Source organism: Mirounga leonina, unplaced genomic scaffold (assembly GCF_011800145.1).
Source record: "Mirounga leonina isolate KUSES-001 unplaced genomic scaffold, KU_Mleo_1.0 Mir_180, whole genome shotgun sequence".
In the NCBI taxonomy this organism is placed as follows: domain Eukaryota; kingdom Metazoa; phylum Chordata; class Mammalia; order Carnivora; family Phocidae; genus Mirounga; species Mirounga leonina.
This window is the reverse complement of record NW_023270469.1, coordinates 17,231,975-17,250,413: the sequence shown is the minus strand read 5'-3', so window position 1 is coordinate 17,250,413 and position 18,439 is coordinate 17,231,975. Positions and strand designations below refer to the sequence as shown.

Below are 18,439 nucleotides of genomic sequence, written 5' to 3'. Positions count from 1 at the left end.
CAAAAAAATCTGGGAGAGACACTCGACTAGAACAGCCAGAGGAAATTTTACCCTGCTGGGAATAAGAATGTTTTAGGCCTCTGCTCCTGTCTCTTAGGCCTGGCTCCCCAGCCCTCCTGTGGGAAACGGGAGCTCTGACCTGGTGGGTGTGTTCTGCAGCCTATGAGTCTTTACATAGCATGACCTCAACCAGTGTCATGACCCCTGAGGCAGCAGCACGTGTGTGAGAAAAGTTCTCTGCGGGGGGTGTCCATCCTTGGGTCCTGGAGAGTGGGAGGGAGTGGAGGCCAGCTGGAGTTCTAGTCACATGACTTCTCGCATTTCTTCCTCCTTGTCGGGGCCCAAGTAACCCTCACTTGGCTGTTTCAGCTCTACTCTCACGCCGTGTCTTCTAATGGGAATGCAGTGGAAGACCCAATGGAGATCGTGATCACGGTGACGGATCAGAATGACAACAAGCCCGAGTTCACCCAGCAGGTCTTCGAAGGATCTGTCATGGAAGGTGCTCTTCCAGGTATGGCCAGTCTCGAGGAGCTGAACACCCAGAAGGACACTTAGATTCCTTGGACCTCAAAGTGTTAGGGCTTGTGTTTGGGGTCAGGTCCTTCGTGGGAACAGAACTTATTTGGAAGCCACTGAGAGAGAGAGAGAGAGAGAGTGTAAAACATCCATTCTACAGAAATGTGTATTATAAAATAGGAGTCCTGGAATCAAGCCCCGCGTCGGGCTTCCTGCTCAGCGGGGAGCCTACTTCTCCCTCTCCCTCTGCTGCTCCCCCTGCTTGTGCTCTCTTCTCGCTCTGTCAGATAAATAAGTAATAAGTAAAGTAAATCAATAAATAATCTTTAAAAAAAAAAAAGCAGTTTAAGAGGGGTGCCTGGGTGGCTCAGTCAGTAGAGCATGCGACTCTTGATCTTGGGGCTGTGGGTTTAAGCCCCACATTGGGCATAGAGCTCACCACCACCACCCCCCCACCTCCCAAAAAGGAGCAGTTTAAGAACCTCCCCTGATTAAGAAACAGATCTTTGCCATTCCTGAACACATTCTTTTCTCTTCCCTGTAAATGTAGCCACTGCCCTGACTTTGGCAATCATTCCTTGCTTTCCTTTATCTTGTTCATCATGTGTATATTTACCCCTCAGTAATATCCGTTTTTTTTGCATGTTTTCAAACTTTGTATATGTGGAATCACACTTAACATGTATTTCTGTGGTGTGCTTCTCTCATTCAGCTTTATGTACATAAAGTTATTCATGTTGGTGCCCATAGCAGCCCAAGGTCATTCATTCATTCTCATTGCTGCATCATATTCAATATTTTTATATTTATATAAAGCACTTTATTCCTCTGTTGATGGAAAATGAGTTTGTTTCAGTTTCTTCTTTTTTTTTTTTTTAAAGATTTTATTTATTTATTTGACAGAGAGATAGAGAGCACAAGTAGGCAAAGAAGCAGGCAGATGGAGAGGGAGAAGCAGGCTCCCCACAGAGCAGGGAGCCTGATGCGGGACTCGATCCCAGGACCCTGGGATCATGACCCGAGCCGAAGGCAGCCGCTTAACAGACTGAGCCACCCAGGCGCCCCTGTTTCAGTTTCTTCTTATTAGAAGTAGTGTTCTCAGAACATTTTTTAATATATTACCTGATGCGTACACAGAAGGCTTTCTCTAGGGTGTATATCCATAAGAGCAGCTGGCTCGGTTATATAGGGTATGTTCCTGTTCAGTGTGACTACCTGGTGACAGACTGTTTTCCAAAGTGGTTGAACCACTTAACGCTCCCACCAGGAATCAATATCCTAGAATTGTTAAGACGTTTTAGCTTTGTTGATTGTGCAGTTGTATCTTCGTACAATTTTATAGAATTTATTTATTTATTTGACAGAGAGAGACACAGCCTGAGAGGGAACACAAGCAGGGGGAGTGGGAGAGGGAGAAGCAGGCTTCCCGTGGAGCAAGGAGCCCGATATGGGACTCGATCCCAGGACCCTGGGATCATGACCTGAGCCAAAGGCAGACGCTTAACGACTGAGCCACCCAGGCGCCCCTTTGTACAATTTTAAATGGCCTTTCCCTGATTTGTCAGTGGGCTAATAAACATTTTCTATGTTTGCTGGCCATCTGGGTTTCTTCTTTATGACTTGTCTCTCCAAGTCCTTTGCTCCTTTTTCCCTTGGGCTATTTGTCCTTTTCCCGTGGAGCTGTAGGAATTGTGTCGATGTTGTGGGCACTGGTCCTTTGACAGTCACAGGTGCTGTCAGTATTCTCTGCCACCTTGAAGGCTGTGATCGCAAATGACCATTCTCTGTGATGAAGCTGTGCCTGAGAAGCCAGTTGTGAATATTGGTGGGATTTTTTTCCTCTTTTCCACCTCATTCACTCAGGATGGGAGACAAGGCACAGTGTTTCAGTTTATTTATTCTCCATCCTCCTCAGCTCCAGCCACCATCCAAAATTGTTGGAAAAGCCAAGTCCTTGGAACACTGCTCATGGGGTGGAATGCTTTCTTCCTCCCCTACCATTTTGGTAAAAATTTTGGGAATTAGAGAATGGAGGAGCCATAACATGGTACCATTTCCCGGGGCTCCTTCTTTAACACTCTGGACAGAATTGATCTGAGCCGTGTTGACCAGAATCCAAAGTGCAGCTTAACTGAATCTTTCCCTCCCTCGGCACTTGCAGGCACCTCCGTGATGCAGGTAACAGCCACAGATGCGGACGACGATGAGAACACCTACAACGCCGCCATTGCTTACCGCATCGTCACCCAAGACCCCCTCCTGCCTAGCAGCATGATGTTCACTATCAACAAGGACACAGGAGTCATCAGCGTGCTCACCACCGGGCTGGACCGGGAGGTCAGGGGTGAAGAGGGTCTTGAGGGGGTTGAGGGCAAATAGACATCAGCTAAATCACATGGACAATGCAAAACTCTGCGGAGGTCAGTTGCCACTTACGATGTTTATGGTCTGAGCTTTGCGTCTAAACAGCTCTCTAGAGGTTTTGTACCTAGAAAGCAGGCTGGCATTGAAGCAAATGATCAAGTAAACTGTTTCCATGTTCTGGGCTGGGCTTGATGTGGCTGTTGGTCCTGACTCAAATGTGTTTGATCTCTGCAGAGTATTCCCACGTACACCCTGGTGGTTGAGGCTGCTGACCTGCAAGGTGAAGGCTTGAGTACAACCGCAACAGCTGTGATCACAGTCACTGACATCAACGATAACCCCCCCATCTTCAAACCCACCACGGTAACTCTGCAACCCCCTGGACGGTTTCCAAAGAAAGGGCCTCCGTTGTTGTGCAGTTGCTCATGGGTGAACGCTTTGAAAACTTGCCCCACACTAGTGAGCTTTAAGAAGCAAGCCAGTTGGGATGGCAATCTTCTCTGTCCTCCTCAGCGCAGGCCCTGCTGAGACAGGTTTGCAGAGTTGCAAATGGCACCTGTGGGCGCCTGGCGGGCTCAGTCCGTGGAGCATGCGCCTCTTGATCTTGGGGTTGTGAGTTCAAGCCCCACGTTGGGTGCAGAGATGAGTGGGGTTTTTTTGTTTTTGTTTTTGTGGGTTTTTTTTTTTAAGGCACCTTTTGAACTCATGTCCTCATTTTGTACATCTTGGTAGCAAATCTTACCAGGTTTTGTTTATTCACTGAACAAATACTTTCTAAGTTTGTAACACAGGAATTGTGTTATACACTGGAGATATTATCACAATAAGACAAAGATTCTGTTCTCAGTGGAGTTGATAGTCTAGCTAGGGAGATGTTTGACAACCTGTACAAATTATTGTGTACAATTACATTAAATGAAGATGAGGAGAAGGTATTAAAAGCCACACGAAAGAACTCTAAATCTTAATATGTTAGTTAGAAATAAGCTCAGTGGTTAGTAACAGAGATTTGACTCCCGTGCCTTAAACAAATAGGGTAAACTTTCTCTTGTGTCACAAAAAAACCTAGAGCTAGAGTATCTACACTGTTAATGGAACCTCCTTAGTCTTGCTGTCCCACCATCACTAGTGCATGGCTTCTATCCTCAGTGGCCCCTTATGGCCCCAGATGGCTGCCAGAGCTCCAGCTATTTTTCTGCTTCATTCAGGAAGGTTGCAAGGGCATGGGGAGCAAAAGGCATTGCTGCTAAGTCAAGGCCTCTTACTTCTGTGCAGACCCATCCCACAAGTTTCCTTAACCTCTTATTAGCAACTGCTGTCTTAGAGGATGACTGGAAATAAAATATTTTGCTTGGACACATTGTTGCCCCCAACAATATAGTTCGTGAAGAAGGGGCGAGTAGTTATTTACTAGGCAATTAGCCGTGTCTGCCACCCTGACACAGATATTGTGAGTCCAAGAAGGTGTCACAAAGCCCGTAACATTTATAGTAAGATGTGAAAGGCCTTGTCTGAGGAAATCAGCTCTCTAGAGACGAGTAGGAAGCCTGGGCTTTGGGTGAACGCGCTAATCTCTGCATAGAGACTTCTTCCAGCCTGCTCCTCTAGCCCAGCCATTCCTGCCGCAGACCAGCTGCCCCCACAGCCCCATGGCCTTCTATCCTGCCCATTTTTTCTGCCTAATGGGCTTCTGTGCAATTCGTAGTTTTTCTATAAACTGACCCTTGTATTAGTAGAGCCTTTAGGAGATTTTTGTTCGAAACCGAGGACCTCCCTTCAGCTCAGAACAGGTTTTTCCCTCGATTCCAACTCAAAGTTTTACGTACCTTTCTAGTCTACTCAATAAATTTGTGGATGGCTTTACCTCCTTCAGTATTCTACATTCTTAGTCCTCTGTTCACTTTATGTCTCAAGAAATGGTGAAATGTACATCAGTCTAATAAAATATGAAATAACCATGATAAAAAAATAAGACTTGAAAGGAGGTTGTCAAATGTGGGACAGGGGACAGTGGAAGTGTTCTAGGCAGAGGGATCACCATATGCAAAATGCCCTGAATCAGTAAAAAGTTTTCAAGAACTGAAAAACAGTCTGTGTAGTGAAGCAAAGGAGGTTGGGTCCTACAGGACCTTGTAGATGGAGGTAAGAATTTTAGAATTTATCCTGAGTGCAAGGGGATGTCATCGGGTTTTAAGCAGAGGACTATACTGACCAGACTTTTGTTTTATGAAAATCACTGGTACCACTGGGAATGATGGAAGAGGAGGGGAGTAGTAGATAAGCCACAGTGTCTTGAGTTTGATTAAGATCACAGTCAGCAACTGGGCCAGAGTGTTTTGAGGGGCCCAGGTAGCCAGGTCCTTAAAAAGCCAGCTCAGGTAGTCTTGAAGGATGATGCACCTTGAGTAGTGTTGGCTGCTCCCCCAACAGGAAATAGGGGCTCCACTGGTGGAATGGGTACTTCCTCCAAGACTCTCCTTGAATCTTGGACTCAGAAAGGATTTCTTTAGCCTTCACAGACCTGGCTCATCTGTTAGGTGTCAGGATGTCATAAGTGACCCATCTTCTCCTTTGCTCTGTAGTACCAGGGGCGGGTGCCTGAGAACAAGGCTAACGTTGTAATCACCGTACTCAAAGTGACTGATGACGATGTCCCCAATACCCCAGCATGGCAGGCCGTGTACACCATATTGAACAATAACAATGAGCAATTTGTCGTCACCACAGACCCAGTAACCAACGACGGCATTTTGAAAACAGCTAAGGTTTGTATGGTGCCTGGCAAGATGCAGAAACCGACAGCTAGCTGCCCACTCCCTTGTCCCTTGATGTCTTCTAAGAAGTAGATTAGCATGGCATTGGTGGGCTAGGGGTGGGCAGCTTTCCCAGGTTCTGGTGGGCCATTTGGGGTTTGCAGCAACTCTTCAGGCGCGTGTGAGAAGCTCCTACGCAGCCTCTTGAAATTGAGGAGAAAGTACCGTCTGTTTTAAAAGGCTTTCTCCCTGAAACATTTGCCCCATATCCATTTTGCAAATGAGAGGAAAAATGGCTTACTGGTCTCTGCCATTTTGCTGGATTATTTTAGAAGTGGGACAAATGACTTTTTGAAAGATGTCTTGGAAACCTGAAAACTAAGAAGTTGGGTGATATCTTTGTCGAAGTCACAGTTAGCAGATCCCTGGATTAGCCCCCAAACTTAGACTTCCTTATTGAGCAAGTGAGCAAAACCATCCATCCTTGCATCACTCACTACATAACCTTATCTCCCACCGAATATTGGATGTCAACATTTTCTATGCTACCAACAAAAGAAAGAAGCCAGTAAAATGAGCCCCTACTGTACACAAAGTCTCTCATAAAAGTTCCCAGTTTATTCCTTACAGCAACTCTATGAAGCAGTTCCTTTTCCTATGTATTTGGGTGTGGAAACAGACCCAGAAGTTAATTTGCCTGGACCACACAGCTAGGAAATGGCTCACCTGGGCTTTGACCTTGTTGTTGGCTGATTCTGAACTTCATGTTGTCACTAAACTTAATTGAGATCAGTGAGGTCAGAAGCAGGGTCTTCTGTCCATCTGCTGTCACATGGACAACACGTCACATAGGATATCAACATTCTTACTGGTCTTGGATAATAAATGACTTAAGGTACTAGCGTTTGTTCACTGGGTTTTGCTGTTTGAGGCTTCACATATGTAGTTCATTTTTATTCTTCTGCTAGGGTTCTCGTCTTGAATATGGTTGCATGTTAGCTTTTGAAAAACACCCACGGCCAGGCCCCACCCTCAGAGATTATTGTTTGCTGGGTTAGGGTGCAGGCCTTCATTTTCTTCGGAACTTCTCAAGTTACTTCTTCCTAACACAGCTAGATTGGAGAACCATGAAGATATTGCTGATCAACAGCAATAGTTAAGGATGTAATCTTTTTTTTTTTTTTTTAACACTAACATAAAATATATTTTTTAACTCCTTTCTTTTTTGCTCCTTAGGGCTTGGATTTCGAGGCCAAGCAGCAGTATATTCTGTATGTGACCGTGGTGAATGTAGCCCCGTTTGAGGTCATTCTCTCCACCTCCACAGCCACTGTCACTGTGGACGTGGAGGATGTGAATGAAGCCCCCGTCTTTGTGCCTTGTCCAAAGACAGTGGAAATACCTGAAGACTTCAGCGTGGGCCTGGAAATCACATCCTACACTGCCACGGATCCAGATAGTTTTATGGAACAGAGGATAACGTAAGTATGAGGATTTTTCAACAGTCTTGCAGCAGCTGCGTGCGTGTGTGTGTGTGTATAAAATATTTAGTTCATAGCATTTTATCATTGTCTGTGCAAGACCCTTCTCTTGTTTGGCTCCCCCCCCACATTCCCCACATCTTTTCCATTTCTTCTGTAGCCAGCCATTCTATATTTACTGTGCTTTCCTCTCTCCAAGTTCACGCAGTGAGGCAGGAATGTGGTTTTAATTGACATACATGGTGTGTTGTAAGTAGCTCACTATTTTCTGTCCTTTTAAACTGGAAGGCGCCTTTATAGTCTAAATCATACCCACACATGTTGAAAACACATGGGCAAGGGTGCCTGGGTGGCTCAGTCGTTAAGCGTCTGCCTTCAGCTCAGGTCATGATCCCAGGGTCCTGGGATCGAGTCCCACATTGGGCTCCCTGCTCGGCGGGAAGCCTGCTTCTCCCTCTCACACTCCCCCTGCTTGTGTTCCCTCTCTCGCTGTGTTTCTCTCTGTCAAATAAATAAATAAAATCTTTAAAAAAAGAAAAGAAAACACATGGGCAAACCAACAGGAACACCCTGCGACCATGTATGACAAATAATGCCCTTCATCTTTTGAGGGCTGGGTTTGACTAGGGAAAAACAAGTAGAGCACAAATCCCAACGTGACGCGCGTGTCTTGTTAGTAATAGTGTGATTTCCAGGGATAACAGGGCTCGGCCAATGTGCCCGCTTCCTCTTCTCAGAGAGGTTCTGACCTCTTAACATCTACTCTAGAGGAAACTGTAACAGTGAACTATTTAGGGGCACCTGGGTGGCTCAGTTGTTAGGCGTCTGCCTTCGGCTCAGGTCGTCATCCCAGGGTCCTGGGATCGAGCCCCGCATTGGGCTCCCTGCTCTGCAGGAAGCCTGCTTCTCCCTCTCCCGCTCCCCCTGCTTGTGTTCCGTCTTTCGCTGTCTCTCTCTCTCGGTCAAAAAAAAAAAAAAGAAACGACTTTAAATATGTGCCATATATTAAATAATAGTATGGATATCAAAGTTATATTTCCTGAAATTAAATTATCATTATCTAAGAAAATGCCTCTGTTCCTAGGGGATAACACGCTGAAGTATTTCTGAGTAAAAGAACATGGTGTCTGCAACTTACGCTTAAAGGGTTGAAGGGGACATGGATGGTCATACTTCGCTGTAGATGTGATCAGTCAACAAAGAGGAACCTTAGCCTTCTTCAGCTATGTGCTGTTTGCTGTACTATTCTAAGCCAGAGCTTGTGCCTTTTCAGGTATCGGATTTGGAGGGATGCTGCCAACTGGCTGGAGATTAATCCAGAATCTGGTGCCATTTTCACTCGGGCTGAGCTGGACAGAGAGGACATGGAGCATGTGAAGAACAGCACGTACGAGGCCCTCATTGTAGCCATTGACACGGGTAAGGGTGCCCTTAGTTAGTATGTGACCTTTGCTATCTCACCTGTCTGGCTAGCATGCTTCGTTGCCCCCTACCCTTCTTTGAGAGGCAAGAGTTCATTCTTTTTCTGGTATTCTTAAACAAAAGCATGCGATTTTCGAAAGTACAAGTAATTAGGTCAAGCAGAAGCTCTTTATACCTGAACCGACTCCTTCCCCACAGGAGCCAGACTGCCTGGGTCTAGATCTTCGGGCTGAAGCTTATGTCCCTCAGTTCCTCTGTCTGACAAAATGATAATGCCCCGTCTGGATTTTGAATGAGTTCGTTTATGTAAAAGTACCCTAGAAGAGTGCCTGCTCTACAACGACTATCGTAATTTTTATCCTCATCATTAGTAGTGAAATATGGCTCCTTCCAGACTGTTTTCATGTATTTGAATACATTTATATGCATATAGAAATAGAGTTTATTATAAAGCCACTGTCTAGTTTACAGCCTGGTTTTGTTTTTATAATAAAAATCATTATTTTATACATGTTGATTTAAATTTAAGTTTTAATTTATTTGCTATTTATTATTTATAATATGTCTTAAAGACAGATCTACTTTGGCACCTTATAAATCTACCTCTTCGTAATAAAATAATGTTATCTGGATATAGCATACTTGAATTGTTCGCATTAAAGAACACCGGGGTGGTGTCCACCTGTTCGTTATTGCCATGAGTTTGATAAGGAAACATCCTTGTCCATGCCTCTGTGTGCAAGTATTTCCCTTGGCTGGATATTTAGAAACAGAATTACTGTTAGAAACTGCTCACTTCCTGGGCTCGTGATGGATTCTATTTCCCTCGCTAACTCTCCAGCTTCCTGAGGTAGTAATTTCAGGCTTGACAATCTAGAAAACACAGCAAGGCAGGTAAGGCCATGATGGGGCTGGACAGGTGGCCCTCCATCGCACTGTGATGGTGCTGGGGAAGGATGAGCCTGGCCTCTTCAGTTAGAATCTGAAGCCTGCTCCTGGATCTGTATTTAGGAGTTAGCAGGTTAAAAGCAGAGAGCGAGGTAAGTAAGGCCATGATGGGGTCCCATTCGCAGAATGCTTTTGTCTGAAGGGAAAAGCTAGCCCATGGCTTCAGCCGCACTGGCCAGCTGCTGCATGGAAACTCTCCAGCCTGGCCTGGAAGTAATTGGAGGAAATGGCTCCTGAACGTGCCTTGGCAAACTTTCTGTGAAGGAAGAGCCAGGGAGTAAGTATTTTAGTGTCTTCGGGCCATGTGATCTTGATGGCCTTTGCAGCCTAGAAGCAGCCATAGAAGATCTGTAAAGGGGGAATGAGCACAGCTGCCTTCCTCATTTGCCTGGAAGGCCTTAGTTTGCCCACCTCTGACCTGATAATCATGGCTCAGGTGTGATGGTGCTGAATGATTCCTTTAAGTGTTCCTTTGTGCATGACTCAATACTTCTTTTTTTTTTTTAAAGATTTTATTTATTTATTTGAGAGAGAGAGAATGAGAGATAGAGAGCATGAGAGGGAGGAGGGTCAGAGGGAGAAGCAGACTCCCCGCCGAGCAGGGAGCCCGATGCGGGATTCAATCCCAGGACTCCAGGATCATGACCTGAGCTGAAGGCAGTCGCTTAACCAACTGAGCCACCCAGGCGCCCTGACTCAATACTTCTTAATGTAAGGTCTAAGAAGAAGGAGAATGAGGTTTCGTAGAAAATCTGTTAGCTTCTTTTTTATTTTATTTTATTTGCATTTTTTTTTAAGATTTTATTTATTTGACCCAGAGAGAGAGAGAGAGAGAGAGCGAGCACGTGTGAGAGAGCGCGCACAAGCAGGGGGAGTGGCAGGCAGAGGCAGAGGGAGAAGCAGGCTCCCCACAGAGCAGGGGGAGCCTGACGTGGGACTTGATCCCAGGACCCCGGGATCCTGACCTGAGCCGAAGGCAGTCGCCTAACCAACTGAGCCACCCAGGCGCCCCTAGCTTCTTTTTTAATTAGAAAAATTTTTAAATGGCATCTCCTATTTGTTTTTAATTCACATGATAAGGTAAAAAAAGATTTAAACATAAACCAAATATGGCATATTCATACAATGGAATATTATTAAGCCTTAAAAAAAGGAAGGGAATCCTGTCACATGTTCAAAAGTGGATAAATCTTGGGGGCATTATGCTAAGTAAAAGCCATGTCACGAAAAGGCAAATACTATGGTTCCATTTAAGGTAAGAAAGCAGTCCAATTCATAGAGACAAAATAGAATGGTGGTAACCGGGGGCTGGGAGGAAAAGGAAAGTGGGGAGTTGTTTAATGGGTACAGAGTTTCAGTTTTGCAAGATGACAAGGTTCTGGAGGTCTGTTCCACAATAATGTGAATATACTTACAGTGTTGAACCTAAAATGTAAAATGAATTTTAAAATGGTTGAGATGGTAAATTATATGCTGCGTGGTTTGTTTTAACCACGATTTTTTTAAAGGGTTAAAAAAAAAAATAATCACCACAGTCTTGCTACCCAGGCATAACTCTATATAGGTTTGAGATAAGAGTCCTTTGTTTTTTTCTATGATAAACTAATATTGATGGTAATACTTAAGCGTCTATTTTATCTACTGCCGTATGCTAGGTGCTATGTCATAATGTAAAAGAAATGTCCAAGTCTGTTTTTGTTTGTTTGTTTTTTTTTTTTTGAAAAGCAACTTGTAGCAATTTAAAAAGTTCAGCCCTTTGATAATGATCTTCAAGCCATAGAAGTTCTGAAAAGGGAGAATTGGTGGGGGGGCAATGAGGAATTCTTGGAGTGGTTAAAATTTAATGGGTTCAGGGGCGCATGGATGACTCAGTTGGTTAAACAACTGCCTTCGGCTCAGGTTATGATCCCAGGGTCCTGGCATCGAGCCCCGCATCGGGTTCCTTGCTCAGCAGGGAGCCTGCTTCTCCCTCTCCCGCAGCCTCTCCTCTAGCTTGTGTGCTCTCTCTCTCTCTCTCTGTCAAATGAATAAATAAATAAAAACTTAAAAAAAAAATTTAATGGGTGCATAAAGGTATGTGTAGAAGAGGGAAGGAGGTGTCCTTGGTGTGAGGGTAATTTGAGTAATTGTTGTCAAAGCAGGAAATAAGCATATCAGAGAGCAGCCAGATCTGAAGTGAAGATGCCCGATGATGGGGAGAGCTGATGGCTCCCTAAAGAGCCAAGCCAAGATTGGAATTTGGTCTGATGGGAATCAGTAGAGCTTCATGAGTGTTCTTGAGCTGTGGCATTTCCTATGTATTTTCTCTTAGGTTCTCCAGTTGCTACTGGAACGGGAACCCTTCTCCTCATCCTCTCTGATGTGAATGACAATGGCCCCATACCAGAACCTCGAAATATGGACTTCTGTCAGAAGAATCCACAGCCTCGTGTCATCAACATCATTGATCCAGATCTCCCCCCCAACACATCTCCCTTTACAGCAGAACTAACACACGGGGCAAGTGTCAACTGGACCATTGAGTACAATGACCAAGGTGGGAACTGGAGTCTTACTTCAGAAACATTGCTCTGACTGCATGCTTTCCCTGCTCCTGTCCTCCCCCCTTCTGAAATTCCCTTTTCCACTTCCACGTGTCACCCCTTTTGTTTGTTGTGTGTTCATTTGCCCCTTCTACATTTGAGGCATTCCACCAAATTCCCTTTCCTTTCCTGGTACCTGACTCTGCAATGTACTGCCCAGTAATATACGACCCAAGCAGCTCCAATTTTCTTGACCCTAATAATTTTATTCTAGAATGAGGTTTTTTCCCTCCCCTTGTCCCATCATTTATTTTTGTTGCTTCCTCCAGCCCATGAATCTCTAATTTTGAAGCCGAAGAAAACCTTAGAGTTGGGTGACTACAAAATAAATCTCAAGCTCACGGATAACCAGAACAAGGACCAGGTGACCACCCTAGATGTGTTCGTGTGCGACTGCGAAGGGGTCGTCAACAGCTGCAAGAGGACGGCGCCCTACACCGAAGCAGGCTTGCAGGTTCCCGCCATTCTGGGCATTCTTGGAGGAATCCTCGCTTTACTAAGTACGTGCGCCTGGCAAGCGGTTCAGCCTTTGGCTTCTAAAATGGGGGAGCTTTATCCCTTAGTGAACAGTTCAGAGAGAAGTTGGCCAAGACTGGAAGGCAGCCCTGTTTCAGGAGATCAGCAGGAACCCAGTCTTCCATTTAGCTGTTCTTTCAATCCCTCAGGGTAGTGCTTCTCATGCTCAAGTACATGCAAATCACCTGCATGAGGATTCTGAGCTGGTTATCTGGTGAGTCGGGTGCGGGCCTCAGATTCCATGTGTGTAACCAGCTACCCCGGTGGTGCAGATGTTGCAGGTCCTTGGACCAACTTGGAGCAGCAAGGCCTTGGGGTCCTTTCCTCATCAGCAGGGTCTGAGCTGTCCCGCTCACCACCACCACTTCTGCTTCCACATTCTACATTCCATCCTGGAGAAGGGATGACAGAGCAAGTGGAAAGCACGTGGCTGGAGATGACACAAATCACCTTCATTCCCATCCCACTGGCCCAAACACAGCCACACCTAGGATTTCCCACTTGAACTGGGTGGCCATGTGCCCATTTAAACCTTGGCAGAGCATGGGGGTGGAGTGTAGGGTGAACAGTGAGTATTCAATGGCTAAAAGGACAGTGGGGAAAAGGATACTGGGGGGAGCTATGGCAGTTCTACCATAGTCCTTCAAACTGATACCAACTGAGACCACCTAGAGATTGGTCCCTAGGGTTGACACAGATGCTGTGATGGTTTCTAAAAGCTTGGGATGGCAAGTTCGTTAGAAAAATTTCAAAGATGGTTTATAAATTAAGGGCTGGAAAGGGTGGTCCAGGTCATGAATGCCTTTGTGATCAGACGAGGGGGATGTGAGTCGACCCTCAAGGAAGGTGTAGGATGGTTGGGACAGAGGCTGGTGGCATCCAGATGGTCAGAGGGGCATTTGTGAGGGTTCCCACGCTAGTGAAGGCACAGAGAGGAAGGCTCGATTCGACTGTGGAGGGCAAAGAGGAGGCCAGCGTGGCTGGAGTAGAAGAAAGTTCTTGGACCAGTGGCATCACTCGGGTTTCAGTTTAGACTCAACACAGATGTTCTTAATCCCGCTGCTTTCTGCTTCAGCAGATTCATTCGCTCCCGCCCTCTTCTGATTGTGTCCCCTCAAAGCTGAGAAGGAAGGAGAGTGTGTTGTTCAGAATTCAGTGAGCTTTCTGGACCTCTGTTCCTCAGGGTTCACCTGGCTTAATTGCCTCTGTGGGGTGAGGTGAATTCACCTTCCTCTGCCATCATCATGGCTGGGGTCATGCAAGCCCTGCCTGCCCCCTTCCTTCCTACTCCACTTAGATTTGACTGGGCCAGTCAGCTTTGGGGACAGCAGTTACTAACTAGTACTTTCATTCTAAGGAAAATATTAAAGATTGTCGTTACACTTAAAACATTTGACTTTTGAGTAATAGCCTTCCCTCAGTGTGTTTGGGATACATTTTATTAGGCACAGAGGACAAGAGCAGAACTGCAGAATGTTCAAATGTGGAACCGTATTGAAAACGGGAGCAATGCCAGCATTCAGACTTGCAACTTCTTCTTCCTTGTGGGCAAGCGTAGAACTTACACTTCCAAAGATTACACTAGAAAAATGCCAGGATATGAAGGTTTTCATGTAGACCCTCGATAATTGGTTGCTTGCTTTGTGCCAGGCTTTATGGGGATGGGGCAGTACTTCCTGAAGTGATAACAGTATCTATTTTGGTTACTTTCCTTTAAGTGACATTTAAGTAATGTTTGATAAATAGTATCTTCTTGGAAATGATAACCTGCTTTTAGTTGCTCAAAGCCCCATGTGGATGGTGACTATCTGCATCTTACATGGTCTTAAGTACTGTATCCTCGGTGCTAAGACAGGTTTTGGCCCACTGAGCAAGTGCTCAGTGTTCCTGTTTATGAATCGTGGTCAAGGAAGTTAAATTGTTCATCTGAATAAGGTCCTGGAATCTTGATGATTTCAGAAACAATAGGGAGGTTGGGTACTTGTAAGAAATCTTTTCCCCAAGTCTGTGCAACCTCTTGTTTCAAAGAAATACTGCTTCAGTAGGGTGTCCTTTAGAGAAACTTGGCCACAAGCACCTATTTAAAAAAAATACTAAATCATAATTTTTTCAGTCACAATAAATAGTTTAAAGATTTTTAACAATTAATTATTAATCTTCTATATCCTAGAAATATCCCAAGATCAGATGAAAACTTCGGAAATTAAACATATTTTAGAGCTTGCTTATGTGATTTTTATCTTAAGAGAAAATAAAGTATTACCAGGCTGTTGAATAGTCTGTGTCCCATTCCTTGGAACTGATTAAAAATAATACACATCTGTCCATCACATTTAGGCTGACCCAGCCCTGCTCACAAACCTTCGGTGGTTCTAGTTCAGAATCAAAGCCAAAGTCCTTCAGTAGTCGCCATGTCCCTGCCACCCTTCTGAACCCCTGTTTACTTCCTCCCTCGCTCACCATGCTGACCTAGCCTCTCCTTAGTCATGCCCATCGTGCTCCTGCCTCAGGGCCTTTGTCCCTGATTTCCTCTGCCTGGAGCATTTTAGCTCAGATTCTGGGAAATGACTGACTGGTTTAAGTCCAATTAAAGACCACACTTGAGTTCCCATGTACTTGTCCAGGATGTTACACTGCACATACTAACTTCAGGTCTGTGAGCGTCTCTGCGTGCTTTGTCTGGCAGCCATCTGCCTGGTAGGCAGGGCTGTGGTGCTCTGTGAGAGCTGCTTTTTATGGCCTTCTTGACCAGTGGCTCCCCTCGTTCTCTCTCCCCCCACCCCAGTCCTGATTCTGCTGCTTCTGCTGTTTGTTCGGAGGAGAGGGGTGGTCAAAGAGCCCTTACTACCCCCAGAAGATGACACCCGGGACAACGTTTACTATTATGATGAAGAAGGAGGTGGAGAAGAGGATCAGGTATGTTTTTAAAACAATGATACATGGCACGCCTGGGTGGCTCAGTCATTAAGCATCTGCCTTCGGCTCAGGTCATGATCCCAGAGTCCTGGGATTGAGCCCCACGTCCCTGCTCAGGGGGGAGTCTGCTTCTCCCTTTCCCTCTGCCTGCTGTTCCATGTGCTTGTGCACGCTCTGTCTCTCTCTCTCTGTGTTAAATAAATGGATAAAGTCTTTAAAAAAATAAAAATAAAAGGGGCGCCTGGGTGGCTCAGTCCTTAAGCGTCTGCCTTCGGCTCAGGTCATGACCCCAGCGTTCTGGGATTGAGCCCCGCATCGGGCTCCCTGCTCAGCGGGAAGCCTGCTTCTCCCTCTCCCACTCCCCCTGCTTGTGTTCCCTCTCTCGCTGTGTCTCTCTCTGTCAAATAAATAAATAAAATCTTTAAAAAATAAATAAATAAAAATAAAAATAAAAAGCCATGACACAAAGCTAAATGGCGATCTCTTTATTTGGAAGAAGCAATGATTAGGAGAAGGTAGACCTTTGAAATAACATTGTTCTGTTCAGCACCCAGATGAATGAACAGAGGCCAAGGGCAGCTAAGTAACTTGCCCAGTCATACAGGTAAGAAGCCGGAGAACCGCAGGTAGTCTGACTCCAGAGCCTCGTCTCCCTGTCACTGTTCTCAGGATACAAACTTCAAATTATCATGGACATACGGCAGCTACTTTGTAATATTTTGTTTCCCTTGAGCTTGTAGGTATGCTAAACTTTTTTTTTCTTATTGTACATGTTAAATCTTTAGGCCTTCTTTATCTTCCCTGATTTTGAAGATGGTCTTGCCTTAGCCTAGAGTTTTCTGGAGTTGTTTTTTTTTTTTTTTTAAAGTAATCTCTGTGCCCAATGTGAGGCTCAAACTCATGACCCCAATATCAGGAGTTGGATAGTCTACTGACTGGGCCAGCCAGCAGCCTTTTGGAGAATTTTTTGTGAATGTGTGTTCTATTTAGAAAGGGAACCTCGAGGGGGGGACACCTGGGTGGCTCAGTTGTTAAGCGTCTGCCTTCGGCTCGGGTCATGATCCCAGGGTCCTGGGATCAAGCCCCACATCGGGCTCCCTGCTCAGCAGGAAGCCTGCTTCTCCCTCTCCCACTCCCCCTGCTTGAGTTCCCTCTCTCGCTGTGTCTCTCTCCGTCAAATAAATAAATAAAAATCTTAAAAAAAAAGGGGGGGGGAACCTCGGGCCCCATCTCAGAGTTCTGCTTTGACTCTGGCCATGCATGAGCATATTTGCTGAGCTCTCTGATCTGGAAGAAGAGCCATTGATTAGAATTTCAATGCCTGCTTTGCACAATGTATTAGGAGGTACAGAGAACTGTCCTTAAGGCATTTGTGGGATAACTGCTGATCTCAGCTAGTGTCTTAGTCCGTGTGGGTTGCTATAACAAGATGCCACAAACAGGTTGCTTAAAAACCACAGAAGTTTTTCTCACGGTTCTGGAGGCTGGGATGTCTTAAGATGGAGGCACCAGCAGATTTGGTGTTTGGTGGGGACCTGCTTCCTGGTTCACAGTCAGCCATAATCTCAAGTGCACTCAACACAGCAGAAGGGGAGTTCTAGAGTGTCTTTTATCAGTGTGCTAATCCTGTTCCAAGCGCTCTATGTACCCTCCTGACTTGATTACCTCCCAAAAGTCGCACCTCCAAATACCACCATGTTGGGGATTAGGTTTCAATGTGTGAATTTGGAGAGGGACCCAGACATTCAGTCTATGGCAGCTAGACTCTCGAGAACCTGTAGATCAGCTGGGACTCAGTCACTTAGGTACAGCAGTCTACATCCAAGCCCGCAGTTGTTCCTCACAATCCTTTTGTGCTGTTTTTCCTTCTAGTGCTAGTGTGGAAACTTAGGTTGCAAACTGTCATTTCAGATTACATTGGCACATGCTTATAACTATCATGCAGTTGAAAGGGCATGATCTGATACCAGAATCTATAATCCACATATAGCCCTGGATTTGTGACTGTTCTTTGTTTGTTTCTTTTTGTTTTCTTCTTGATCTGTTTTTTACTCTTTGCTTTTACCTTTTTCTCCAAAGGACTTTGACTTGAGCCAGTTGCACAGGGGCCTGGATGCTCGGCCCGAAGTGACTCGCAATGATGTGGCGCCAACCCTCGTGAGTGTACCCCAGTACCGGCCCCGCCCTGCCAATCCTGATGAAATTGGAAATTTTATTGATGAAGTAAGTTAGCAAAACCAAAAGCCAACGTGCATGTCATCTCTAAACTCAGGAGCAGTTGGGTTGAAAGTGAGGAAAAAGTCTAGATTCTTTGCTTTACCACATTTTCTCCTTGCCTGATCCCTGAATGCTATATTTTATTTGTGTCTCATCTGAATTTCAGAACTAAAAGCACTTCAGACTGTTCCTAGTCAATTTGCAATATCCATATGGCGAAACCAAGAATTGCTTATGAGGATTTAGTAGAACTAGAAATGAAACTAAAGAGATTCAGAGGAGATCCAATTTGGTTTCACTAATGGCTCTTTTTGCCCCTGCATCCCACTGCTGGTTGGGATGTGATATTAAATGTGTATCACAGGTCTGCCTGAGGGCCAGAAAAATAGCGTCAATTTGTGTATGTTGGAAATGCATTCAGCTATGAATTCCAGAAGTTTAAACAGATATGAGGAGATTAACCTCATAAATCCTTGTTCTCGTGTTTGTTGCCACATGATCACAAGATGGCTGCCACACTTCCAGGCCTTGGGTCTGTATCCCAGTCAAGAAGTAGGAAGGGCAGAGCAGAGGCCAAAAGTCTTTGTTCTAGCAAACTGTTAATGCAAGTAGGGAGTTCATCCTATATTATTGGCCAGAACTGTCACTGGCCAGAACTGTCCTTATCTGCAAGGGAAAATGAGAAATAAGGCATTAAGTTAAGTGGGTCTTCATGGTAGAG

The 18,439-nt window shown here is 45.2% G+C and overlaps 1 protein-coding gene across 1 annotated transcript in view; it reads left to right on the top strand.

The window, feature by feature from the left end:
• The window catches only part of CDH1 (cadherin 1), an 81,046-nt gene that overhangs the window by 60,122 nt on the left and 2,485 nt on the right, over nt 1-18,439 (top strand). The window contains exons 6-15 of the mRNA XM_035024903.1: nt 370-514; nt 2,681-2,856; nt 3,118-3,246; nt 5,466-5,648; nt 6,873-7,117; nt 8,391-8,536; nt 11,799-12,023; nt 12,339-12,569; nt 15,371-15,501; nt 17,581-17,724. Coding sequence (XP_034880794.1) covers nt 370-514; nt 2,681-2,856; nt 3,118-3,246; nt 5,466-5,648; nt 6,873-7,117; nt 8,391-8,536; nt 11,799-12,023; nt 12,339-12,569; nt 15,371-15,501; nt 17,581-17,724 — 1,755 coding nt within the window. The remainder of the gene's footprint in view (nt 1-369; nt 515-2,680; nt 2,857-3,117; nt 3,247-5,465; nt 5,649-6,872; nt 7,118-8,390; nt 8,537-11,798; nt 12,024-12,338; nt 12,570-15,370; nt 15,502-17,580; nt 17,725-18,439) is intronic.